Source organism: Balaenoptera acutorostrata, chromosome 3 (genome assembly GCF_949987535.1).
Source record: "Balaenoptera acutorostrata chromosome 3, mBalAcu1.1, whole genome shotgun sequence".
NCBI lineage: Eukaryota > Metazoa > Chordata > Mammalia > Artiodactyla > Balaenopteridae > Balaenoptera > Balaenoptera acutorostrata.
In genome coordinates, this window is record NC_080066.1 from 71,662,837 (window position 1) to 71,690,184 (window position 27,348).

The 27,348-nt window shown below is 36.5% G+C and overlaps 1 protein-coding gene across 7 annotated transcripts in view; it reads left to right on the plus strand.

Moving 5' to 3' along the window:
* DENND4A (DENN domain containing 4A) overlaps positions 1-27,348 on the plus strand; it is a 132,333-nt gene that overhangs the window by 95,282 nt on the left and 9,703 nt on the right. For 4 of the 7 annotated variants that reach the window (XM_057543210.1, XM_057543208.1, XM_057543211.1 and 1 more), the window contains 11 exons: positions 4,861-5,960; positions 16,840-17,029; positions 20,647-20,741; positions 22,174-22,349; positions 22,443-22,589; positions 23,465-23,663; positions 23,897-24,151; positions 25,113-25,230; positions 25,343-25,369; positions 25,829-25,991; positions 26,156-26,220. In XM_057543210.1, the coding sequence (XP_057399193.1) occupies positions 4,861-5,960; positions 16,840-17,029; positions 20,647-20,741; positions 22,174-22,349; positions 22,443-22,589; positions 23,465-23,663; positions 23,897-24,151; positions 25,113-25,230; positions 25,343-25,369; positions 25,829-25,991; positions 26,156-26,220 (2,535 nt within the window). The remainder of the gene's footprint in view (positions 1-4,860; positions 5,961-16,839; positions 17,030-20,646; positions 20,742-22,173; positions 22,350-22,442; positions 22,590-23,464; positions 23,664-23,896; positions 24,152-25,112; positions 25,231-25,342; positions 25,370-25,828; positions 25,992-26,155; positions 26,221-27,348) is intronic. The other 3 variants (XM_057543212.1, XM_057543213.1, XM_057543215.1) reach the window with 1 other exon arrangement.

Genomic DNA, 27,348 nt, shown 5'->3' on the forward strand with positions numbered 1-27,348 from the left:
ATAAGATTCAGAGTTTCTAGTGTTAATAGTCTGATTTCATAATTACATTATTTTATTTTTGTATTAGCTCAGTTCTGCATCATTATAATCTAAACAAACACTGAAGGACTTTTGCTGTCAGGGCTGAAATCTCTCTATAAAGGGCCCTGCTGCTGCAATGATGTTTGTTTTTCTGCAGCATAGTTAGATATACCTCTAACTCAGGGGTAGGCAAACTGTGGCCCATGGGCCAAACCAGGCCTGCAGCCTGGTTTTTGTACAGGCCCACAAGCTAAGAATGTTTTTTTACATTTTTAAATGGTAAAAAATCAAAAGAAGAAAAATATTTTGTGACACCTGAAAATTATACGAAAGTTCAGTGTTCATAAACAAAGGTTGATTGTCACACACCCAGCTCATTCACTTACATATTGTCTATGGCTGCTTTGGCACTACGTTGGCAGAGCTGTGGAGTTGCCACAGAGGCTGTATGGCCTGCAGAGCCTAAAATATTTACTTTCTGGCCCATGACAGAAAAAGTTTGCCGACCCCTGTTCTAGCTATCAAAAAAAAAGTTAAATGATCTATAACTGTCTTTCTTCGCATTTCCTTGTTAGATAATTGTTATAACTTAAACATTAAAATTTTTACATTGGTATAATGTAATTGCTTCACAATCATTTAGTCCTTCCTAATCATTGTCTAATTATAACTCTTAATAACTGGCCTTTGGTAGTCTTTGCTTTCTTGTTCTTTCGTTACTGTCTATTCATGCTTGCTGTTTGCTTAAGATCTGCTTTTATGAACTTTCTGTTTTCATATGATTGTAAACCATCCTTTGATTCTGACATTTTGTCATAGTAATAAGCATCTGACTCAGCATCTGGCTTTTGATTGCCCTCTGTGCTTAACAAGCCAATTTTTTAAAGCATATAATAGGTTTCCTAGGTATGAACTAGAGTTGTTAGTTTATCCTTAACATTTTTGACTTGAAAACTTTCCCATCTGTTAAGTACTCTGGGTTTATCACTACTACCAAAGACTATATGTGGGATTTATAGGAATACTTACTTTTCTGTAACTTTTTTCTCACATACTAGTACTTGCTAGGATTCAAAACACCTTTCAAGTTTCTTCATGTTTTGCAGTACAGTATATGTATATTTTATTTATATCATTATATAAATAAATGACAGCTTCTAAAAGATGTGGGAGTGGAATAACCAAAGAAATGTTTTTTTTTTTTAACTGATTTTTATTTATTTATTTATTTATTTATTTATTTATTTATTGGCTGTGTTGGGTCTTCGTTTCTGTGCGAGGGCTTTCTCTAGTTGCGGCAAGCGGGTCCACTCTTCATCGCGGTGCGCGGGCCTCTCACTATCGTGGCCTCTCTTGTTGCGGAGCACAGGCTCCAGACGCGCAGGCTCAGTAGTTGTGGCTCACGGGCCTAGTTGCTCCGCGGCATATGGGATCTTCCCAGACCAGGGCTCGAACCCGTGTCCCCTGCGTTAGCAGGCAGATTCTCAACCACTGCGCCACCAGGGAAGCCCCCAAAGAAATGTTTTAATGTTTGGTTGGTAATTGAAATAAAATCATCATCCTATGGTTACTTCATGGTTATCTTGGGAATTTTAACATTTTGATAAATATATATTGAATTACTGAGAATTCAATCACAAGACAATTTACTCTGAAATGAAACATGCTCTGAAGTATGAAAACATACTCTGAAATGTTTTTTTAAGCCTTATTCTGCTTTTAGTGTGCTTTAACTTTTTACCTTTAGCTACCACATTTAGCTGTAACATGTCATATTATAATATATTATACTATGTTATATTCTGGGTTGGTCTCTTGGCTGCAGTTGTTTCCCAGCAGACAATATTCATTCAGCGATTATTTTCTGAGCTCCTACTATACCTGCTACCATATGCCAGGTGCTACTGAGGATATGGTAAAGAACAAAAATAAACATGGTCCCTGCCTCCATAGAGAAGTACATGGGAGGGCTGGGAAAACATTAATCAAATAATCAAGTAAATGTAAAAACACCCTGATATTAAATACTGGCAAGAAGGGCTGTAAGGGCTTCCCTGGTGGTGCAGTGGTTAAGAATCCGCCTGCCAATGCAGGGGACACGGGTTCGAGCCCTGGTCCGGGAAGATCCCACATGCCGCAGACCAACTAAGCCCGTGCGCCACAACTACCGTGCCTGCTCTGTAGAGCCCGGAAACCACAACAACTGAGCCCACGTGCCACAACTACTGAAGCCTGTGCGCCTAGAGCCCATGCTCCGCAACAAGAAAAGCCACTGCAATGAGAAGCCCGCACACCGCAGTGAAGAGTAGCCCCCACTCGCCACAACTAGAGAAAGCCCACGCACAGCAACGAAGACCCAATGCAGCCAAAAATAAATAAATAAAATAAATAAATTAGAAAGAAAAAAAAAAAAAAAAAAAGAAGGGCTGTAAGTTGCCATGAGAATATGTAACCTGTCCTGGGTTTAGAGGGACATTGGTCAGGAAAGGCTTCCTTGATAATATGGTTTCTGAGCTTAGATCTGAAGGGTGAGTAGAAAACAAATGAGGATAGGGGTTCCAAAGGAAAAATTGAAAGGGAGCATTCCAAGCAGCGGGAAGCAATATGTAAAGGCTGTATAGTAGGAAGGGATTATAGCATGTTCAAAGACCTAAAAAAGGGCTAGTAAATCAGCTCAGAATTCTTTCAGTTTTAAGGTTCAGAAAATATGACTTAACAGTGGCTTAAACAAGTTGAGGGCTTCTTTTCTCACGAAATTCAAAGGTAAACAATTGCCCAAGATGTTGGTTCAGGGGCTTTACATCAGATCTCTGAACCTAACCATGATTATAATACAGCTGCTGGCAACTTCAGGCACCACCTATCTGTGCAAGGCAGAAAGAATGGGCAAGGGGAGTGCCAGCCACATCTATCTCCTTTACCAGGAAAGCAGACGTTTTCCCAGAAACCCTCAAAAACTACCACTTTACTATCACTTGCCAGAATTATGTCACAGAGCCACCAGGCCCAAGGAAGTTAAATAGTTTGCAGCCTCTCTGTTAGAGGTGCGCAGCATCCAGCCTAGTCTGGTGGAATTTAGCAGGTGTATAAACTTAGAGTCAGACAAACTATTCTGTAAATGGCCAGGTAGTAAACATTTTAGGCCTTACAGGCCACATACAGTCTCTATTGCTTGTTCTTTGTGTGTGTGATTTTTACAACTCTTTTAAAATGTTAAAACCATTTGAGACTGTATATAAACAGTCCACAGGCTGGATTTGGCTCAGCAGTGTAGTTTGCCAACCCCTGGTATAATTTGGTAACCAACTTTATTTGTCTGTAGGCCATTGCATAGTTCTTAACTTTGCAAAGGAACACATCTATTTAAATGCAGTCCTAGGGTTACATCTTTGGATTATAAGATTGCTCCAGGTCTTTGATAATATATAACCTGTTAAGCAGGTTTCCCAGAATATCAGAAGAAAGTATGTTCTTGGTTTCTTATATACTTAATCATAAGCTGATACAGAAAAAAAGAAGACACTACCTCTCTGCTATACTGTTTTCCTTGTTAATGCTGTATGCTTATTAAACGGTATTAGTTCATAGGCTTTTATGGTCTCTAGTAGTCCCTTTTATCTACTATCTTGTTACCCAAATACATCATATGATAGGAAAAAAGGCACATTTTTAGGAATTGCCTCGTTATAGAGAGCTAATTCTGTTGGCTAAAGCATGTAAAAAGAGTAGTTGAAGGACTTTCCTGATGGTGCAGTGGTTAAGAATCCACCTGCCAATGCAGGGGACATCTGTTCGAGCCCTGGTCGGGGAAGATGCCACATGCTGCAGATCAATTAAGCCTGTGTGCCACAACTACTGAAGCCCACATGCCTAGAGCCCGTGCTCCGCAACAAGAGAAGCCACCGCAGTGAGAAGCCCACGCACCGCAACGAAGAGCAGCCCCCGCTCACCGCAACTAGAGAAAGCCCATGCGCAGCAACAAAGACCCAACGCAAACAAAAATAAATAAATAAATAAATAAATAAATTTTTTAAAAAAAAGAGTAGTTGACAATACCATACCTAGACTAATGCTTTAGAAGACTCCCACATAAGGACAATTAAAGTGATCAAAAATCTAGATTTCTGCTTTCAGCGTAGGTACCTAAGTAATTTGGTAAAAAGCAGTGAACAGTGTTTCTGAATAGAAAGTGGCCATTCACATTTGACTGTTATAAACTTGAATCAATATGTAAAGCAAAGGTAAAATTATTTAGCCACATCTATAGTCATAAGGATTTGGAGTTTTAAAAATAATTTTTATTTATGAATAAAGCTCACATAGCTGCCTTTTATTTGGTTTGGTTTAGTGTTTTTGGTTTTGTTTTTCTTTTTATAGGCAGAAGACTCAGAATCTTAAGGTCGTCTAGCACAACCACAATTGTATAACCATTGTTATTTAATCCGTTCAGTGAAATGGACATAAATTCATTATTATTGTTGTTAAATATACCAAGGGTAAATATTAATCGTAACTTACAAGTTTTAAAAAGCAGTGCATCCTTATATCTCAGATCATACCCTTCATATTTGATTTGAATCCCAGTTCTCTCACTTAAGGACTGGGTAACTTTGGGCTAGGTAATCTCTCTGAGTATCAGTTTTTTCTCCACCCATAAGGATGTTGGAATGATTATGGTAGATAATGTGAGTAAAGTGCCTAGTATAGCATCTGTGAAATAGCAGGCACTTGATGAATGCTTGCTGTTATCATTTTATTACTAGTATCTTAAATATTTAAGACAACTTATATTTGCATATTACATTTTTCGTGGCTAAAAACACTTTTCTTGTTTTTTAGAAAGTACGTCTGAGCCGCTCTTAATATCATCTTTTGAGGATACAAATGAAACAGGAAACATTCAAAGTAGATGCTTCAGGAAAAGACATAAAAGTGACAATGAGCCTAATCTGCAGCAGCAAATGTCCTGGGGAAATAGAAACCGAAATCTTAGTGGAGGAGTACTAATGGGACTTATGCTCAATAGAATTAACCAGGAAGCAAACCCTGGAGATATGGTTGAAAAATTAGGAGCTGATGCAAAAATTCTTTCAAATGTAATCTCAAAAAGCACAAGACCAAATAGTCTTGATATTGGAAAGCCATCTTTAAGATCAAAAAGAGACAGTATAGAGAAGGAATCTAGTGATGATGATACACCTTTTGATGGTTCTAATTGTTTGGCAGATAAAGTGGATTCTCCTGTTATTTTTGACTTAGAAGACTTAGACAATGAAACAGATGGATCAAAAGTGGGGTATGTTGCTCCACAAAATCCTAAGAGGAGTCAACGCTTGAATAGCAGCTTTTCAGTAAAACCTTTCGAAAAAACTGATGTTGCAACAGGATTTGATCCCCTCTCTCTTCTGGTTGCTGAGACTGAACAGCAGCAAAAAGAGGAGGAGGAAGAGGAGGAAGATGATAGCAAAAGCGTTTCAACACCATCTGCTAGGCGGGATTTAGCTGAAGAAATTGTGATGTATATGAATAACATGAGCAGTCCTTTGACAAGTCGAACACCAAGCATTGATTTACAACGGGCCTGTGATGATAAAGTAACCACTAAGAAAAGTCCAACGTTGGTCAAGGCATGCAGAAGATCTAGCCTGCCTCCTAATTCTCCTGGGCCAGTGAGACTTACCAAATCTAAAAGTTACTCAAAAAACGAAGACAGACCAAGGGATAGACTCTGGTCTTCTCCAGCCTTCTCACCTACTTGCCCATTTAGGGAAGAATCTCAAGATGCATTAACCCATTCATCACCTTCATTTAATTTAGATACACTACTAGTACCTAAACTAGATGTTCTAAGAAACAGTATGTTCACTGCTGGAAAAGGAGTTGCAGAGAAAGCAAGCAAATGGTATTCAAGATTCACCATGTACACCACATCATCCAAGGTAGGTTTATTAGTGTTTTCTACTTTTCCTTTTACCCTTCTCCACCACCAAAAGTATCTTACTTGCAAAGATGTCTGTTTTTACCATTCTCCTAAAATACAGCTTTACAGAAAGGACTCTTGGGATGCATAAGGTTTGTAAGTAACAGAATTTGGACTTGAATAATAACTTCGAAAGGAAAGAATTCACTAACTAAGGTTATATTTTTAGTTCAGTTTTGAAAGAAAGTGATCTGTAGCTGGAGTAAAAATTAGAGTCATATGAAAATGCTTACTTGAGCTTCATTATTTATTGCCTTCAAAAATTACCAGCCAGGCATAGGATTTCTCTTTCTGGTTAGGATGAAGTACCTTGTGATACACCTGCATATGTCCCAAAGCAAAAAGCTAGATGAAATATGGAAAGTATTTGTTTAAAGTCATCAGAGAACTGCTGAAACAACTAGAAAGTAGAGGGGCAAGATTCTAGAGAGAGGAGACTTGCAGAGATGAGCTGAAGTTTTATAGCTACTTTTTCCTTGAGGGCATTTGCTTATTCTGAGCACAGAGCAAGAGGTTGCAAATCCAGGCTTTGCCTTATCAGAGGACTGTGGAGAGGTGAGGGGGCCAGCAGGACTTTTGGGATCTTGTAGAGCTGGAGAGACAAAAATAGAGACTGGAGGGTCCTCAGATACACAAGTTTTTTCCTTCAGGACATTTTCCAAATACTGATACTGCATGAAACAGGAGTCTGAAAACATAAGCAGAAAGTCTCTGATAAATAAGAGTTCTCAGCAGTTTCATGGTGCTGGGAATACAATAGCTTAGTTCATAAGCTGCTGGGAGCTGGGGAAAGTGAGGGCAAGGAAGCTTTGGTGTACACACCAGGCCCTTAGTTCAAATTCCTGCAGAGCTATGCCTTAGGAGCATTGGCAAAACAGAGGTAGACTGAACCTGACCAAAACTGCAACCCAGGCTGGACTCAGCTCAGTCTGTGATTAGATTAAACTAATCAGCCTTTACTCTAACAAGGAAAAAGTGTGTCCTTTCCAGAGGACCAGAACATCAACTGGAGTCCTTATGGTTTTTTATATATAATTTTTTATATTCTATTATTGAATTAAAAATAGCTATACTGAGGGACTTCCTTGGTGATCCAGTGGTTAAGACTCCGCACTCCCAGTGCAGGGGGCCCGGGTTCCATCCCTGGTCAGGGAACTAGATCCTGCATGCCTCAACTAAGAGCCTGCATGCTGCAACTAAAGATCCCGCACACCACAACTAAAGATCCTGCACACTGCAGCGAAGATCCCACGTGCTGCAACTAAGACCAGTGCAGCCAAATAAATAAATATTAAAAACAAACAAACAAAAAAGCTGTACGGAGAGACAAGGACCATAACTAAAAACAAAAGAAAAACAGATGGAGGAAACAGACCTTCAGGTGATCTAAATATTTGAATTAGCAAGATACTTTGAAGTAATTAAAATATGTCCAAGAAAATAGAGGAAAGGGTGAGAAAAAAAAGCTAGAAACATGCAAAATTTCACCAGGTAATTATCTTTTGAAAATAACCAGTGTAAATTATAGAACTGAAAAAGATGCGAAATTAAGAAAGCAGTAGTTGGATTTCACAGCAGACAAAAAGCAGGAGAAGATTAGTAAACTAGTTGGGAAGATAGTAGAAAATATCCACACTGAAGTACAGACAGGGAAAAAAAATTGGAAAATACAGGAAAAAATGTGGGGTTTAGTGAAAATGCTTAACATTGATGTAGTTTAGTTCCAGAAGAAGAAGAAAAAAAGGGGTAGAAGGAACATTTAAAATGCTAATTGCCAAGAATTTTCCAAAAGTGATTAAAGATGTCACTCACATATTTAGAAGATCTACAAATGTCAAGCAGAATAAATGCAAAAAAAAAAAAACAACCCTATACTTAGGCATCTTATGTTAAAATAGATGAAAATGAAATACAAAGAGAAAATCCGAAAAGGAGCCAAAGGAGAGAGAGATATTACCTTCAAAAGAGCAACAGTAAGAAAGCTGACAGTTGTCTTCTGAATAGAAAATGTGATGTCAAAAGACACTGGAAAGACAGCTTTAGAGTACTGAAAGAAAATGACTGCCAACCTGTTTTTTCTGTATCCAGCAAAAATACTCCTTAAAAATTTGGGTGAGAGCTTTAGTTCCACTGTGGTAACATAAGGCCACTAAAGCCCGTCCCTCCCACTGATTTACAACTAAAAACTCCAAACAAAATACAAAAAAAAAACTATCTAAAGATTCTGAAAAACAAAAGCAGCAGATTGTGGGGAAATTTTCCCATTTTCTTTCTCATGCATTTTTGCTCCAAGAGCAGGTCCCAGTCACAGTGTGGCATGGCATCCCTGGCAGCTAAAACTTCAAGAGAATCCCCATATTTCCTGGACAGAGGAACCAGAGAAGGGAGCCTCTGTGGGCTGGAGAGTATGAGGGGAATCTGTGAAAGAAGGATTCCTAACTCTGTGCATGGCCCACACAAGTCTGAGCCTCACCCTTGAGCTACACATACATGGGATAGATGCAGACCAGCATGGACAAGGCTTAGAGAATTAAACTGGGGATTAAATCACCACCTACAAAAATCAAAACACAAATTACAATCTGAACATAACGTAGTTGACTGCCTGCTAATACAATAGCTCAACATTCTCCAAGAGATTATAACAGTACCCAGACTACACAGCATAACATTCATGGTGTCCAAAACAAAATCCAAAATTACTTGAACCAGGAAAATGTGACTAATTCTCAAGGGAAAGACAACCCAGATGTTGGAATTATCAGACGGAAACCTTAAAGCAGCTGTTATAACTAGATTCCCTGAAGTAAAGAAAAAACACATTTCAAATAAGAAAAGAAAAGAACGCTTATCCAGAAAAATTAATTATTTGTCAAAAAATTTTATCATAAAAAATACACTCTGAAATAAACTCATTGGATGGGTTCAATAGCAGAATGGCGATGACAAAGGAGAGTCATTGAACTTAGATTGAGTAATAGAAATTATGCAGTTGGAAGAACAGAGAGAGACTTTATAAAAATGAACAGAGCCTCAGAGAGTTGTGGGACAATATCAAAATGTATAACATATAATAGGGATTCCAGAAGAATTGGAGAAAGAGATTATGGTAGAAAAAATATTTGAAGAAATAATGGATAAAATTTCCCAAATTTAGTAAAAGATTTAGATTTACATATACTCAGCAAACTATAGACAGGATAAACTCAAAGAAAACAACACCTATATATACATAAAAGCAAACTGTTAATAACCAAAGATATCCATTTCTAATAAGAAAATAACTGCTGGAAAAAAAAACAAGAATAAAAAGTATCTTGAATGCTATTAAACAAAAATGACACATTACCTACAGAGGAATAAGGATTTGAATGACCACTTGTTTTCATCATAATCTGTGGAGGGAAGAATACAGTGGAACAACAGTTTTAACCTGTTGAAGAAAAGGCCTGTCAACCCAGAATTCCATATCCAGTGAAAATATTCTTTAGGGGTGAAGGTGAAATAAAAACATTTTCAGATAAAGGAAAAGAATTCATGACTAGCAGACCTGCTCTATAAAATAAGCTAAAGGAAGTTTTTCAGGCTGAAGAAAAATTATACTACAAAGAAACCTGGGTCTTTGGGAATGAAGAAAGAGCAAAATAGATGGTAAATATCTGGTTAATATGAAAGACCCCTTTTTTTTTTTTTAATACAGCAGCTTCTTATTAGTCATCCATTTTATACACATCAGTGTATACATGTCAATCCCAATCTCCCAATTCATCCCACCCCCAGCCACTTTCCCGCCTTGGTGTCCATACGTTTGTTCTCTACATCTGTCTCTCAATTTCTGCCCTGCAAACCAGTTCATCTGTACCATTTTTCTAGGTTCCACATATATACGTTAATATACGATATTTGTTTTTCTGACTTACTTCACTCTGTATGACAGTCTCTAGATCCATCCACAGCTCTACAAATGACCCAATTTCGTTCCTTTTTATGGCTGAGTAATATTCCATTGTATATATGTACCAAATCTTCTTTATCCAGTCGTCTGTCGATGGGCATTTAGGTTGCTTCCATGACCTGGCTATTGTAAATAGTGCTGCAGTGAACATTGGGGTGCATGTGTCTTTTTGAATTATGGTTTTCTCAGGGTATATGCCCAGTACTGGGATTGCTGGGTCATATAGTAGTTCTATTTTTAGTTTTTAAAGGAACCTCCATACTGTTCTCCATAGTGGCTGTATCAATTTACATTCCCACCAACAGTGCAAGAGGGTTCCCTTTTCTCCACACGCTCTCCAGCATTTGTTGTTTGTAGATTTTCTGATGATGCCCATTCTCACTGGTGTGAGGTGGTACCTCATGGTTGTTTTGATTTGCATTTCTCTAATAATTAGTGATGTTGAGCAGCTTTTCATGTGCTTCTTGGCCATCTGTATGTCTTCTTTGGAGAAATGTCTATTTAGGTCTTCTGCCCATTTTTGGATTGGGTTGTTTGTTTTTTTAATATTGAGCTGCATGAGCTGTTTATATATTTTGGAGATCAATCCTTTGTCCCTTGATTCGTTTGCAAATATTTTCTCCCATTCTGAGGGTTGTCTTTTCGTTTTGTTTATGGTTTCCTTTGCTGTGCAAAAGCTTTTAAGTTTCATTAGGTCCCATTTGTTTTGTTTGTTTCTATTTCCATTACTCTAGGAGGTGGATCAAAAAAGATCTTGCTGTGATTTATGTCAAAGAGCGTTCTTCCTATGTTTTCCTCTAAGAGTTTTATAGTGTCTGGTCTTACATTTAGGTCTCTAATCCATTTTGAGTTTATATTTGTGTATGGTGTTAGGGAGTGTTCTAATTTCATTCTTTTACATGTAGCTGTCCAGTTTTCCCAGCACCACTTATTGAAGACACTGTCTTTTCTCCATTGTATATCCTTGCCTCCTTTGTCATAGACTAGTTGACCACAGGTGTGTGGGTTATCTCTGGGCTTTCTATCTTGTTCCATTGATCTATATTTCTGTTTTTGTGCCAGTACCATATTGTCTTGATGACTGTAGCTTTGTAGTATAGTCTGAAGTCAGGGAGTCTGATGCCTCCATCTCCGCTTTTTTCCCTCAAGACTGCTTTGGCTATTCGGGGTCTTTTGTGTCTCCATACAAATTTTAAGATTTTTTGTTCTAGTTCCGTAAAAAATGCCATTGGTAATTTGATAGGGATTGCACTGAATCTGTAGATTGCTTTGGGTAGTATAGTCATTTTCACAATATTGATTCTTCCAATCCAAGAACATGGTATATCTCTCCATCTGTTGGTATCATCTTTAATTTCTTCCATCAGTGTCTTACAGTTTTCTGCATACAGGTTTTTGTCTCCCTAGGTAGGTTTATTCCTAGATATTTTATTCTTTTTGTTGCAGTGGTAAATGGGAGTGGTTCCTTAATTTCTCTTTCAGATTGTTCATCATTGGTGTATAGGAATGCAAGAGATTTCTGTGCATTAATTTTCTATCCTGCAACTTTACCATATTCATTAATTAGCTCTAGCAGTTTTCTGGTGGCATCTTTAGGATTCTCTATGTATAGTATCGTGTCATCTGCAAACAGTTACAGTTTTACTTCTCCTTTTCCAATTTGTATTCCTTTTATTTCTTTTTCTTCTCTGATTGCCATGGCTAGGACTTCCAAAACTATGTTGAATAATAATGGTGAGAATGGACATCCTTGTCTTGTTCCTGATCTTAGAGGAAATGCTTTCAGTTCTTCACCATTGAGAATGATGCTTGCTGTGGGTTTGTCGTATATGGCCTTTATTATGCTGAGGTAGGTTCCCTCTATGCCCACTTTCTGGAGAGGTTTTAATCATAAATCAGTGTTGAATTTTTTCAAAAGCTTTTTCTGCATCTATTGAGATGATCATATGGTTTTTATTCTTCAATTTGTTAATATGGTGTATCACATTGATTGATTTGCATATATTGAATAATCCTTGCATCCCTGGGATAAATCCCACTTGATCATGGTGTATGATCCTTTTAATGTGTTGTTGGACTCTGCTTGCTAGTATTTTGTTGAGGATTTTTGCATCTATATTCATCAGTGATATTGGTCTGTAATTTTCTTTTTTTGTAGTATCTTTGTCTGCTTTTGGTATCAGGGTGATGGTGGCCTCATAGAATGAGTTTGGGAGTGTTCCTTCCTCTGCAATTTTTTGGAAGAGTTTGAGAAGGATGGGTGTTAGCTCTTCTCTAAATCTTTGATAGAATTCACCTATGAAGCCATCTGGTCCTGGACTTTTGTTTGTTGGAAGATTTTTAATCACAGTTTCAATTTCATTACTTGTGATTGGTCTGTTCATATTTTATATTTCTTCCTGGTTCAGTCTTGGAAGGTTATACCTTTCTAAGAATTTGTCCATTTCTTCCAGGTTGTCCATTTTATTGGCATAGAGTTGCTTGTAGTAGTCTCTTAGGATGCTTTGTATTTCTGTGGTGTCTGTTGTAACTTCTCCTTTTTCATTTCTAATTTTATTGATTTGAATCCTCTCCGTCTTTTTCTTGATAAGTCTGGCTAATGGTTTATCAATTTTGTTTATCTTCTCAAAGAACCAGCTTTTAGTTTTATTGATCTTTGCTACTGTTTTCTTTGTTTCTATTTCATTTATTTCTGCTCTGAACTTTATGATTTCTTTCCTTCTGCTAACTTTGGGTTTTGTTTCTTATTCTTTCTCTAGTTCCTTTAGGTATAAGGTTAGATTGTTTGAGATTTTTCGTGTTTCTTGAGGTAGGCTTGTATAGCTATAAACTTCCCTCTTAGAACTGCTTTTGCTGCATCCCATAGGTTTTGGATCATCATGTTTTCATTGTCATTTGTCTCTATTTATTTTTTGATTTCTTCAGTGATCTCTTGGTTATTTAGTAACATATTGTTTAGCCTCCATGTGTTTGTGTTTTTTATGTTTTTTCCCCTGTAATTGATTTCTAATCTCATAGCGTTGTGGTCAGAAAAGATGCTTGATATGATTTCAGTTTTCTTAATTTACTGAGGCTTGATTTGTGACCCAAGTTATGATCCATCCTGGAGAATATTCCGTGTGCACTTGAGAAGAAAGTGTAATCTGCTGTTTTTGGATGGAATGTCCTATAAATATCAACTAAATCTATCTGGTCTGTTGTGTCATTTAAAGCTTCTGTTTCCTTATTAATTTTCTGTTTGGATGATCTGTCCATTGGTGTAAGTGAGGTGTTAAAGTCCCCCACTATTATTGTGTTACAGTCGATTTCCTCTTTTATAGCTGTTAACAGTTGCCTTATGTATTGAGGTGCTCCTATGTTGTTGCATATATATTTATAATTGTTACATCTTTTTCTTGGATTGATCCCTTGATCATTATGTAGTGTCCTTCCTTGTCTCTTGTAACATTCTTTATTTTAAAGTCTATTTTATCTGATATGAGTATTGCTACTCCAGCTTTCTTTTGATTTCCATTTGCATGGAATATCTTTTTCCATCCCCTCACTTTCAGTCTGTATGTGTCCCTAGGTCTGAAGTGGGTCTCTTGTAGACAGCATATATATGGGTCTTGTTTTCGTATCCATTCAGCAAGCCTGTGTCTTTTGGTTGGAGCATTTAATCCATTCACGTTTAAGGTAATTATTGATATGTATGTTCCTATGACCATTTTCTTAGTTGTTTTGGGTTTGTTTTTGTAGGTCCTTTTCTTCTCTTGTGTTTCCCACTTAGAGAAGTTCCTTTAGCATTTGTTGTACAGCTGGTTTGGTAGTGCTGAATTCTCTTAGCTTTTGCTTGTCTGTAAAGCTTTTGATTTCTCTGTTGAATCTGAATGAGATCCTTACCAGGTACAGTAATCTTGGTTGTAGGTTCTTCCCTTTCATCACTTTATATATGTCTTGCCACTGCATTCTGCCTTGTAGAGTTTCTGCTGAGAAGTCAGCTGTTAACTTTATGGGAGTTCCCTTGTATGTTATTTGTCGTTTTTCCCTTGCTGCTTTCAATAATTTTTCTTTGTCTTTATTTTTGCCAATTTGATTACCATGTGTCTCGGCATGTTTCTCCTTGGGTTTATCCTGTATGGGACTCTCTGCGCTTCCTGGACCTGGGTGGCTATTTCCTTTCCCATGTTAGGGAAGTTTTCGACTATAATCTCTTCAGATATTTTCTTGGGTCCTTTCTCTCTCTCTTCTCCTTCTGGGACCCCTATAATGTGAATGTTGTTGCGTTTAATGTTGTCCCGGAGGTCTGTTAGGCTGTCTTCATTTCTTTTCATTCTTTTTTCTTTATTCTGTTCCGCAGCAGTGAATTTCACCATTCTGTCTTCCAGGTCACTTATCCGTTCTTCTGCCTCAGTTATTCTGCTATTGATTCCTTCTAGTGTAGTTTTCATTTCAGTTATTGTATTGTTCATCTCTGTTTGTTTGTTCTTTAATTCTTCTAGGTCTTTGTTAAACATTTCTTGCATCTTCTCGATCTTTGCCTCCATTCTTTTTCCGAGGTCCTGGATCATCCTCACTATCATTATTCTGAATTTTTTTTCTGGAAGGTTGCCTATCTCCACTTCATTTAGTTGTTTTTCTGGGGTTTTATCTTGTTCCTTCATCTGGTACATAGCCCTCTGCCTTTTCATCTTATCTTTCTGTGAATGTGGTTTTTGTTCCACAGGCTGCAGGATTGTAGTTCTTCTTGGCTTCTGCTGTCTGCCCTCTGGTAGATGAGGCTATCTAAGAGGCTTGTGCAAGTTTCCTGATGGGAGGGACTGGTGGTGGGTAAAGCTGGCTGTTGCTTTGGTGGGCAGAGCTCAGTAAAACTTTAATCCACTTGATTGTTGATGGGTGGGGCTGGGTTCCGGCTCTGTTCGTTGTTTGGCCTGAGGCGACCCAACACTGGAGCCTACCCAGGCTCTTTGGTGGGGCTAATCACTGACTCTGGGAGGGCTCACGCCAAGGAGTACTTCCAGAACTTCTGCTGCCAGTGTCCTTGTCCTCATCGTGAGACAGAGCCACCCCCCGCCTCTGCAGGAGCCCCTGCAACACTAGCAGGTAGGTCTGGTTCAGTCTCCTGTGGGGTCACTGCCTCTTCCCCTGGGTCCCGATGCACACACTACTTTATGTGTGCCCTCCAAGAGTGGAGTCTCTGTTTCCCCAAGTCCTGTCAAAGTCCTGCAGTCAAATCTCGCTAGCCTTCAAAATCTGATTCTCTAGGAATTCCTCCTCCTGTTGCTGGACCCCCAGGTTGGGAAGCCTGACATGGGGCTCAGAACCTTCACTCCAGTGGGTGAACTTCTGTGGTGTAACCGTTCTCCAGTTTGTGAGTCACCCACCTAGCAGCTATGGGATTTGACTTTATTGTGATTGTGCCCCTCCTACCATCTCTTTGTGGCTTCTCCTTTGTCTTTGGATGTGGGGTATCTTTTTTTCATGATTTCCAGTGTCTTCCTGTCAGTGATTGTTCAGCCGTTAGTTGTGATTCCGGTGTTCTTGCAGGAGGGAGTGAGAGCATGTCCTTCTACTCCGCCATCTTGAACCAATCTCTCTAAGACCCCGTTTTTAAAACCTATTCTTTTAAATTTTTATTGAAGTATGGTTGATTTACAGTGTTGTGTTAGTTTCAGGTATACAGCTCAGTGATTCAGCTATACATACGTATATATTCTTTTTTTTTTAATTTATTTGTTTATTTTTGGCTGCGCTGGGTCTTCATTGCTGCACGGGGGCTTTCTCTAGTTGCAGCGAGTGGGAGCTACTCTTCGTTGTGGTGCATGGGCTTCTCATTGCAGTGGCTTCTCTTGTTGCAGAGCCTGGGCTCTAGGCACACAGGCTTCAGTAGTTGTGGCTCTCGGGCTCTAGAGCACAGGCACAGTAGTTGCGGCGCATGGGCTTAGTTGCTCCACAGCATGTGGGATCTTCCTGGACCAGGGCTCGAACCTGCATCCCCTGCACTGGCAGGCGGATTCTTAACCACTGCACCACCAGGGAAGTCCCTTAAAACCTTTTTAAATTCCTTAAAATACTTGCAGTTGGACAAAACAAAAATTTGAATGTTATCTCATGGGATTTTCAATATGTGTAGAGGTTTCATAGTGACTAAGAGACTCACCCTACTGACATTCTTTATAGGTATATTATTATATATGAAGTGGTACAATACTAATTTTAAATCAACTGTAAATGATTAGGTATATGTATTGCAATCCCTAGAGCACCCACTTAATAAAAAATACAATGAGATATAGCCAAAAAGCCAATAAAAATTTACAAGTAATCTTAAAAGTAACTCAGTAACACATACACACACACACCTGTGTATTATCTGGGCAGTGTAATTACAGTTATTTAAAAAAATTTTTTTCTTCATACAAAAGTCTATCAAATTTTCTTACATATTACTGGTGTAACCAGGAAAAAATACTTATACTTTGGTGTTCTCAAAAATGAAAACTAGAAATACATGTCTTTGAAACCTGGATTGTTATGGAAAAGAATAAAATGTAAACATAAATGAAATTAAAAGAGATTAAAATGTAATTTTCTAATGGTATCATCCTGGGCTGGGATTTGCAGGGAAGAAAATTAACAATAAACAAAAACTTAAAGTTAGCAATTGTCTAACTAACAGGTATCTGCTTTGATCTAACTAAGAAATGCTGTCTTAAAAATTGATCTCCAGCTCACGTTTGTCCAGTATGCCCTTGTAAAATTGGTTGGTTTTTTTTTCTCTAGAAGTTGTATTGTTAATTAACTGATCATCTGAGTAATTAGGCATTTCCTCTGCCTTTGAAGTGAACTTTTAAATAACTAACTTTAAATATGAAGGAAATTAAGCTTATAATTATGTCCTTAGGATCAAAGTTCTGATCGTACCAGTCTTTCTTCAGTGGGAGCCCAGGATTCTGAATCTACCTCATTAACAGATGAAGATGTCTGCCACGAGTTGGAAGGAGCCACTTCTTCTCAGGAAAGCAGTGCCACTGCAGGGACTAAGGGAATTGATTTCAGCAGAACAAGCCTGGAAGGTTCTTCCTCCTTAGAAGGTTTGTCCAAACAGCTCAGTCATACTGCATTTGATTTGTGGTACCTTTATTTTTTCTCCTTTATGTTTAATTTTGTAAAAGATTTTCATGGCTCAAAACAGTAGAGAACCAAGGCACTTTCAGAGAAGTCTAGCTTCTTCCATCCTCATCCCTTCATCTTGTTTTGTCACTGTCCCTAGAGGTAGCCATTTTTATTCATTTTGATTTATCCTTTCATTGTTGCTTTTTTTAATGTGCTTTTGTTTTAAAATGTGCTTTTTTAAAAAGCGTGTGTGTGTTTGTGTGTGTGTTCTTAATACCTCTTTGTCTTCTTACTCAAAAGGTAACATGCTATAAACACTTAACTGTTTCTTGCTTTTTTTCACTTAACACTATATTCTGAAGAGCATTCCATATCATCACATAGTGTTGTCCCTCATTCATTTTTACCGTTGCATTGTTCATCATGTGTGGATGTATTGGTTTATTTTAACCACTTCCCTGTTGATGGACTTTAAGTTCTCAGTCTTTAACTGTTATAAATAATACTGTGATGCATATATGTCATATTATATTTTGCCCGGGTATTTTTGGAAGATACTTCCAAGTTTTTCCTTGAAGTGATATTGCCAGGTTCCTTCCTCAGGGGTATACTATTTTGTATTCCCACAGGTAGTATATAAGAATACCTATTTCCCCACAGCCTTGTGAAGAAAATATGTTAGCACACTTTGAAATTTTTGCCGTCTGATAGGTGAAGAATGTATTTCAATTTAGTTTTCATTTTTCTTTATCTTATAAATTAAGTTGCATATCTGTTTATGTGTTTAAGGACTATTTGTATTTCTTTTTCTGTGAACTGTCCTTTGCCTACATTTCACTTTCACTTTTTGGTCCTCCCCACTTTTTAAAAGTTTTAATAGCTCTTTTTTATGTTAGGGAATTAATCCTTTGTCTCTTATATAAGTGGCAGATGCTTTTTCCAAGTTTGTCAAGTTCAGGGGTTTTTTTTTTCCCCCACATAAAAGTTTTTAATTTTATGTCATCAAATTTATCAGTTTTTGCCCTATTGCTTCTGGATTTTGAGTTATTATGAAAGATTTCCCCTTCCCTAGGCTCACCACTGTTTTCTTCTCATACTTCTCTGATTTCCTTTTTAACATTTTCTGGGGTCAGCAGACTTTTTCTGTAAAGGGCCATATTGTAAATAGTTTAGGTTTTGTGGGCCACATACATCTCTGTCACATATTCTTTTTTGTCTTTTTCTTTTTTTTAACAGTGCTTTAAAATGTTAAAATTATTCTGAGTTTGTGGTCATACAAAAATAGATTTGACCCCTTATTTAAATATTTAATCCATTTGAAAGTTATCCTGTTATATGATGTGAGGAATGAATGAATGTATTATAATGTTTTTCAAATTTGCATCTTTGCTACTTTAAAAAGCTTTTATTTTGGAAATAGTCAATCACAAAAGTAGAAGGAATAGCACAATGAGCTCCCATGTACCTTCACACAACTTAAGCAACTATCAACAAATGGCCAATCTTGTTTTATCTTTTCTGCCTCTTCCGCTGCCAACATTTTTTCCTTCCCCACTGGATCATTTTAAAGTAAATCCCAAACAGTATATAATTTTATTCATAAATACTTCAACATGTATTGATATTTCTAAAACACAAGGACTTTAATGTTATATCTTTGTAACTTTTTATTAAAGTTTATTTATTTAATACATTTATTATTTACTCTGTTATACATGTAGTGTGTACATTTTTATGTATGTAAATACTGTACATTTCACAAATTGAGGACAACTGATTAACCAGTATCAGATTAAGAGGCAGAACCTTGGGACTTCCCTGGTGGTCCAGTGGTTAAGACTCTGCTCCCAATACAGGGGGTCTGGGTTTGATCCCTGGTCAGGAAGCTAGATCCCACATGCCACAACTAAAGAGCCCACATGCCACAATGAAGCTCCTGCATAATGCAACTAAGACCTGGTGCAGCCAAACAAATAAATAAATAAATAAATGTTTGGGGGGTGGGGAAGAAAGAAACAGAACATAAACAGCATCCAGAACCCCCTCTCATAACCACATCTACTCACCACTCCCTTCACAAATGAACATTATCTTCTAACACTGTATGTCAGCATGGCCATTTTTGAACATGTTATGGACTCATACAGTATCTTTTGTGAAGCATTCATTTTTTTTCAAAACAAAATTGTAATATTGTTATATTTTTAGTGTGACAATATTTATCATATATCTTATATAAAATATATACTTAAATTTTCACAACTATCTCATGAAACTCTTTTTAAAAGGCGGTTTGTTCAAATTGAGACCCAAACAAGGTCTACTTGTTGCATTTGTTTGATATGTCTACTAACTCCCTCTCATCTTTGTTCCCTGTTTTTTCCCCCTTTCGTATATTCATGAAGAAATCCGGTGATTAGTTCCCTGCCCCTTATTTTTTTTCTAACATGCAAGAACAGTTTATTGAGCTAAGTAAATAAGACTTACCTCACAACCTGATTCATATTTGCTAAAAAGAATATTTATTCTGTGCTGTAGATTGATTAGATACAAGAGGTAGGCTGCCCACATAAATGATTGAATTAGTCAAGGCTGATAGATAGCAATTTTGAACTAGCTTTAGCAGAGGGGGATTACAGAAGGTTATCGGGGGAGCATCAGGAAAGAACTCTAGTTGCCACCATTTCTAAGCATCTTAAAGGATGATGTGAAGCTTCAGCTCTCTGTCCACCTCTCTGTATGTCTGTGTGGCAGGGCCTAGGGCTAGAGAAAGCTCTAGAGCTATCTTTTTTTTTTCCCTTGTCATTTATTTGCTGAAGCAATCAGATCATTAGTCTGGATTATGCATCCCCATGGTGGTGTTTAACATGTTTTCCTATCCTCTCTATTTCTTGGAACTGATAGTTTATACTGTTACTTTTTTTTTTAACCTTTATATTTATAAAAATACCATTGTTAATGCATAAAATGTAGTAACTACTGGAAAAAAAAAGTATAGAAAATGTATTGATTACTTCCAGTTTTCCTAACCAGATATAGCCACTGTCAGCAATTGACTTGACCACAGAACTGCCCTTATTTTGTTGTCATTTTAATACCTGCTAATACCCCTTTGCTCTTAAGAATATACTTGGAAACTCTTCCCTAGTGTTTAAAAGCAAGATTACTGTTCCAGATTTTAAAGATCCTTATAAGGCAGAGAGTTGCCAGTAATTCTTTTCATGATCTGAAATAAGATCAGCTATTTTATACTTTTTAGACCTTAGAACTGAACACTTTCTTTTATCCAAAACATGTAAGAATAGAAACAGCAAAATAGTAATTACAAACAACTGGAATGTCTTCTAGTCTGTACACACAAAGTGCTTCATAAGTGAGTAATGAATTAAAGCACATTTCCTTAGGTGTACACAAAGGCATATGTTGAAAAACATTTTTCATTACTTATTTGCTTTTTCTTAAATTACCTTTATCATTTTAAATAGTTTTAAATAAAAGTTTGACATTTTACCAGAGAATTTATGAAAGTGAAAGATTCTCGTATCCTTTCTGTTAATTTTAATGGTTTTGCTCTTTGTTTTTTAATAATGAACAGGATCCTTGTCCAAGTTTGCCTTACCTGGGAAATCAGAAGTGGCATCTTCCTGCAACACGAGTAATACAAATATCTTCCAGAACTATGCAATGGAGGTACAGTTTAATCAAAAGAACATCTTCATGTACTACTTAATAAAATTTACATTTCTTAAGTGTTGATAGTCTCTGGTAGAGTGATAAAAAGTTAAATATATGGCATCTGAAAATTTCAGAATGTATATTGCTCCTGAATAAACTTAAAATATCTAGTATTTCAGATTATTGAAGTCATATGACTTTTTCTGTTTAGAAAAGTTCCATACTTCCTTTCATGTTTATCAACATACAAAAGCATTTTTATTTCCAGTATTTATATTTACCCTTTGTTTTATGTATGTCCTCTTTGAATTTTTGTTACACTTTGGTTTTTCTTTTTTGTTTTGGCCATACCACACAGCATGCGGGATCTTAGTTCCCCAACCAGGGATTGAACCCGCACCCCCTGCGGTGGAAGCACAGAGTCCTAACCACTGGACTGCCAGGGAAGTCCCTATTTCACATCTTAAACACTTGTAACTAATTTTGCTGTGCAGGCACACTTTTTGGATGAGGATACAGGGAGCAGTTTTGGCATTTGTGTCAACTTTTTCCATCATGTTTTTCATTCTTTGTGTCACTTTGATGTAGATATCTGCTGGGTATGCTGCTATATCCCATTTTCTTGCAATAAAAAGGTTATAGTTTTACACCTTAAAAACTTTCCCTAATTTTTGTGTAAAAATTGCTTCCAAATACATTTGTGTTTCTGTTTCACACTAATTCGCATAAATTTGGAAAATAAATTTGCATGCAGCTGGAAAATAAATGATGAGCACTGATGTCGCAGTTTACAAAGTTTCTGATGGCTTCAGGAATTTCTATATTTTAATGTAACGACAGCATTTACATTTATCTATAGCAATGCTTCTTAAACTGTCTGTAGTGACAGACCAGGGTTTTTTTTGTTGTTGCTGTTTTTAATTTCCCATCTGTCATGGCTGCTACTCTTGTAAAATCTACTGATCACCGACTTAGCTGTTACAGCAATTAGTTTAAAGGTCTCCAAATCCTCTTCTCAGTTTCTTTACTTAGCTCATCACAAACCAGTAAGAGTTTGTGGACCAGCTCCTGACTGGTGACCACACTTTGAGTAGCACAGATCTGTAACATGTAATTACCAATACCTATTTTGTGTATTAACAAAGTAATACTTGGGTTTAGTTTTCCGTTTATAAAATCATGGCAGATTTTATAGTACGTAATTATAATGGTAAAAATGCTCACTTAAATGCAAGTTTCCCTTTCAGGCAAAAGTTTTGGAACAGACTTAGCTGAAATAGTTAAAGATGAGTTTATTATATAATGTACTGAATGTAATCCATTTTTCATTTGTAACTTCTGAATCCTTCTGAGTTTTACTTTTCCAGTAGATATATGAATTGAAATGGTTTTTAAATTGTAATTGCACTAACCAGCTTACTTTATAAAATGCTGTTTTCTCCCATAGGTTCTTATCTCGAGCTGCTCTCGTTGTAGAACCTGTGATTGTCTTGTCCATGATGAGGAAATCATGGCTGGCTGGACAGCAGATGATTCAAATCTCAATACAACCTGCCCATTTTGTGGCAATCTTTTCTTGCCCTTTCTGAACATCGAAATAAGAGATTTAAGACGACCTGGAAGGTAATGATTTATGCTTTTTTTCCCTTCATGTTTAAGGGTCATGTTTCCTAGAATATCTCTTTTCTCAAAAAGCTCCTTTGATTCACATTACAGATACTTTTTGAAGTCAAGCCCGTCTACAGAAAATATGCATTTTCCATCCTCCTTTTCAAGGCAGACAAGGCAGTCTTGTATCTCAACATCAGCCTCTGGTCTTGACACATCTGTTCTCTCTGTTCAAGGGAATTTTGATCTAAATAGGTAATTATGACTATGTGGAACTATATTTTAACAACATATATTATACATTTCAAGTAATGACAGAAGAATTAGCTGACCATTTTAAGGTTTAAATTCCTATGTATAATAGATTCTTAATCTCAAGTTCTTATTCCTAACTAATTATCTCTCTCTCTTGAGGAATTAAGTCAGTACTGAGGTACTTCTACTTTGCAATATTTAATTTTCTACTTAGGAATATTTAATAATCTAAGAAAACATTTGGCGCTGATAGATGAACTATAAAATCAAACTAAGACTTACACAGTAAGCCTAATACAAGTAAGTCTGTGCTTAAAACAAATGCCGAAATCGACTCCATTTTGGAGAAGTGCCAAATACACCAAATATAGCTGGGCAAGTGAAGCTATAGTGGTAAGTGCATGTGCAAAAGAAAATGCCTACATAGGACTAGCAGGCTAGCATGACCTGTTTGATCCTGAACGCTTAGACTGCAAAACTGCAAATCCGTGTGTGTACCTTCTTTCATCATAGGTCTGTTATAGCCCTTTCTTTGTCTCCCACTAGCTCTGACTCCTGAAGGAGTAGGTGCCTGTTTTTTCTGCTTTGTATCCTCGGGCCTGCTGTGGTTCCCGCAGTATGAACGTTGTCCACTAAATGTTTTGAACAGATGAATGACTCTTGTGTATTTAAAGTTTACTGGATAAAAAGGAAATTTAACATGACTAGGCTACTTTAAACTGTATCCTTTTTCCCAGCCAAAGCCTGATTAACATCTTTCCTTCGTTTTACTTTACTTTGCTATGTGCAGCTCTGATTCTAAAGAGAAGAACATGGTCAGTGAAATAAAGTAAATCTAGACAGTGATACGCTTTTTTCTTTTTTCAATGCCCAAGCAAATCAAAGTTGCTCGAAAATACATGTGCCCGAAGTATTCAGATCCCTGCTGATAGATCAAAAGCAGCTTTGTCAAAATGTCCAGTATTTCCAATGGCCAGGAGTGTTAGTACTTACGGCACCTTGGATAAGGAAGACAATGGAGGACAGAAGCTCATTCCTACAGGCAGCCTGCCAACTACTTTACAAGGAGCTACAGTATGTATTTTGGTGTTTTTTACAATTTGGACATTGATAATTTACGTATGAGTTTGTTCCCCTTGTGCTGAACAGCCTTGTAAGCTTCAATTTTATTATTGTTAAGAAGAGTGTCTTGTTACATGATACAGTTACATTTCTAATTATATGGAAATTATTGACAGGAATTTTTTTTAATGATTTAGTATCATCAATCTTATAATTGCTATTTATGGTTTTTATTTACTCAACAGGATTCTTTAGGATTAGAATGGCACCTCCCAAGTCCAGATCCTATCACTGTTCCATATCTTAGTCCTTTAGTGGTATGGAAGGAACTTGAAAGCTTATTGGAAAATGAGGGTGATCATGCAATAACAGTGGCAGACTTTGTGGACCATCATCCAATTGTTTTTTGGAACCTGGTGTGGTATTTTAGACGTCTTGACTTACCCAGTAATTTACCTGGATTGATTCTTTCTTCTGAGCATTGTAACAAGTATTCAAAGGTATGAGAGTAAAAATTAACTAAAAGCCAGTGCTACTGTCACCATTGTAATGTTTGCATATTCCTAATGACAAAAAAGTAATTTTATGCTGAATATTTTTAATAACCATCTGAATCAATAAAATTGTTGCAAATAATTTTTTCTTCTTACAGTCTAGCGGTAAGACAGTCATGTTTTTTAGACTTCTTATAAAGTTTACATAAAATGGACTTGACTTTTTGTTATAGCCTCAAGAATAAACTGTAAATGACTCTTATGAGAAGACTTTGTGAGTTTGCCCCACTCATGCCTCATCTCATACCTCCTTCAAAAATAAGCCTAACACTTTAGTTGGACATCTGTAATTCATATCGCAGTCATGTGCTACCATTCTCTTCATTCCTTTACTGTGAATTTTTGTTTAACATTTAGGTAGTTTGTTACATGTTCACTCGTATTTTTGATATGTTGCTCTATTAAAGCATTTTTTTTTTCTTTTTCATATGCTGTCACTGGCACTAAATGGCAAAGTGTCTAAGTTCAGAAACTTTGTCTTCTCCCTTCTTGTACTTCATGTCTATGATTGTGCATGTGTTTGGATTTTCAGTACATAGTGAATGAGAGGTTAACTCAGTCAGAGTATCTGCGCTAGGGTCTTGAACTGATGGAGAACGGGGCTCCTGGATGCGTCTTTCTGTGGAGCCTCAGTCATAAGCTGGTCAAGATTAGCCCTTCATGGTACCCTTTCTCACTGATCTTAGTACTTTGTTAAATCTGCTACTATAGGGATCATTGGCTTCTCAACTCAGGTCATCTCCCTTCGGTAGGTTATAAAATGCAGACAAATCAGTGATTTTTCTGTTCTCTTTTCTCTCTTACACACATGCATCCTAAAAAATATTTTTAAGGCTCTTTATAAAATATTTACAAAACATTGTCATATAAGGATCATTAATGAATGTTTTTTTATTCTTCAACACAGATTCCTCGCCACTGTATGTCTGAAGACAGTAAATATGTTTTAATACAAATGTTGTGGGACAATATGAAATTACATCAGGATCCAGGACAGCCGTTGTACATCCTCTGGAATGCCCACAGTAAGTGCTGTCATAGAATGCTGATGTCCTTCATATGAGAGTACTATTTGCTTTAAATAGCCTAAACTAATGTGTAACTGACTTTTATTTTACACTACTTTTTGTCTTACAGGTCAAAATCGTACTCTTTTGTTTGAGAGTGAGTGTTAAGTTTGATGTTTTTAGTATTATCATCTATGGAGGTCAAGGGGTTTTTGTTTTTGTTTTTTGAGTGGTGCTGTGTATGTGCTGGAGGGGTTATGTTTTGTAGAGTTTTGTTTTTAGCACATTGCTTGTACCCTATTTCTTCTTTGTACTTATTTTTTGTTTGTTTCCATCCCAGGCTGCTGATTTAAAATTCCTTCCAGGGGCTGTATTAAGGAAAACAGTATTTTTAGTTATTGTGTATTTGAGCCTTTAAGCTTATTTTTATCATTATTTGTCTTATTTCTTCCTTTTTTCTTCTTACTTCATTCTTAGATTTCAGTTCTTTTATCTATTGCCCTTAATTTATTTTTAGTGCTTTGTAACTTTTTAAATAGCTGTCAGTTGCTGCTTAATTACATTCTCCTTTCTACACAGAACATTTTTCTTCATCTGCTCTTTTGTTCTTTTACAGCCCAGAAGTATCCAATGGTCCATTTATTGCAAAAAGGTGATAATTCATTTAACCAGGAACTATTGAAAAATATGGTAAAAAGCATTAAAATGAATGATGTCTATGGACCAATGAGTCAGATTTTAGAGACACTGAATAAATGTCCTCATTTTAAAAGACAGAGGTAAGTCATTCTTTTAAATGAATATATTGTTCCTCTAAGCAGATTCATATTGTTTGCTGAGTGATTTGTTAGAATATCTCATGCTTTTATTAACATAAAAATTTTTGTAGATATGTATAGACTGTTTGAATAGTAATATCTTCTCCACTCCTTTTTCCCCCCAGGAGTTTATATAGAGAAATACTGTTTCTCTCACTTGTGGCACTGGGAAGAGAAAACATTGATATAGGTAATTCAGCATAACATATAACATGTAATATTTATATATCATGGCATAGTTTTCAAAGTGTTTTTATATTGGTAGTCTTAATTAGTTTAATATAAAATTATATTAATATAATAGGACTGTGTCTGATTTTTTTAATATAAGGTAAAAGATACTTTGATATTTTGGTCATGTTGGTAATAATAATGATAAATAATGAAAGCTAACATTTTTTGAGGGCTTATTATGTGCCTTACATTGTAGCAAGTAGTTTCCATATTTTATCTCATATAATCCTCAAAATCCCTATGAGATGGGTACTGTTATCATTTCCATTTTATTACTGAGGCAACTGAGGATCCAAGAGGTTAAGTGACTTAAACTTGGGTTTCACAGCAATAACAGAGCCATATCTGAACCAAGCAGTCTTAATTTCCAATCCCATGCTTTTAACTATTGTGTCAGATCACTAATGACATTAAGCTTGTTTCAGAAAAGAAGTAAGGTAGCTAAATATATATTTTAGGAGGTCTCGAACATTTTTGGTTGATCATCTTCTACTCTCAGTTATTGTGCTTGGCCTCCTTTAGAGTAACAAATAGAAAGTAAAAGGATTGAAAAAGATACTCCATGCAAATAGTACTAAAAAGGGAGCTAGAGTGACTGTATTAATATCAGAAAAAAATAGACTTTAGAGACAAAGAAGGACATTGTATAATGATGAAACAGTCAATCCACCAAGAATTATTAATTGTTTACAACAATTATAACATATATGCAACTAACAACAGAGCCCCAAAATACATGAAGTAAAAACTAACAGAATTGGAGGGAGAAATAGACATTCAACCATAATAGAACAACTAGGCAGCAGATCAGCAAGGAAATAGAAGACTTGAACAGCACTGTAAACCAACTAGGCCTAAGAAACGTCTACAGAACACACCATCCAACAACAACAAAATACACATTCTTCTCCACTGCACATGGAATATTGTCCAGGATAAACCAAATGTTAGGCCATAAAACAAGTCTCTCAGTAAATTTAAAAGGTTTGAAATCATACAAAGTATGTTCTCTAACCACAGTACAATGAAAAGAGAAATCAATAATAGAAGGAAAATAAGAAATTCACAAGTATATAGAAATTAA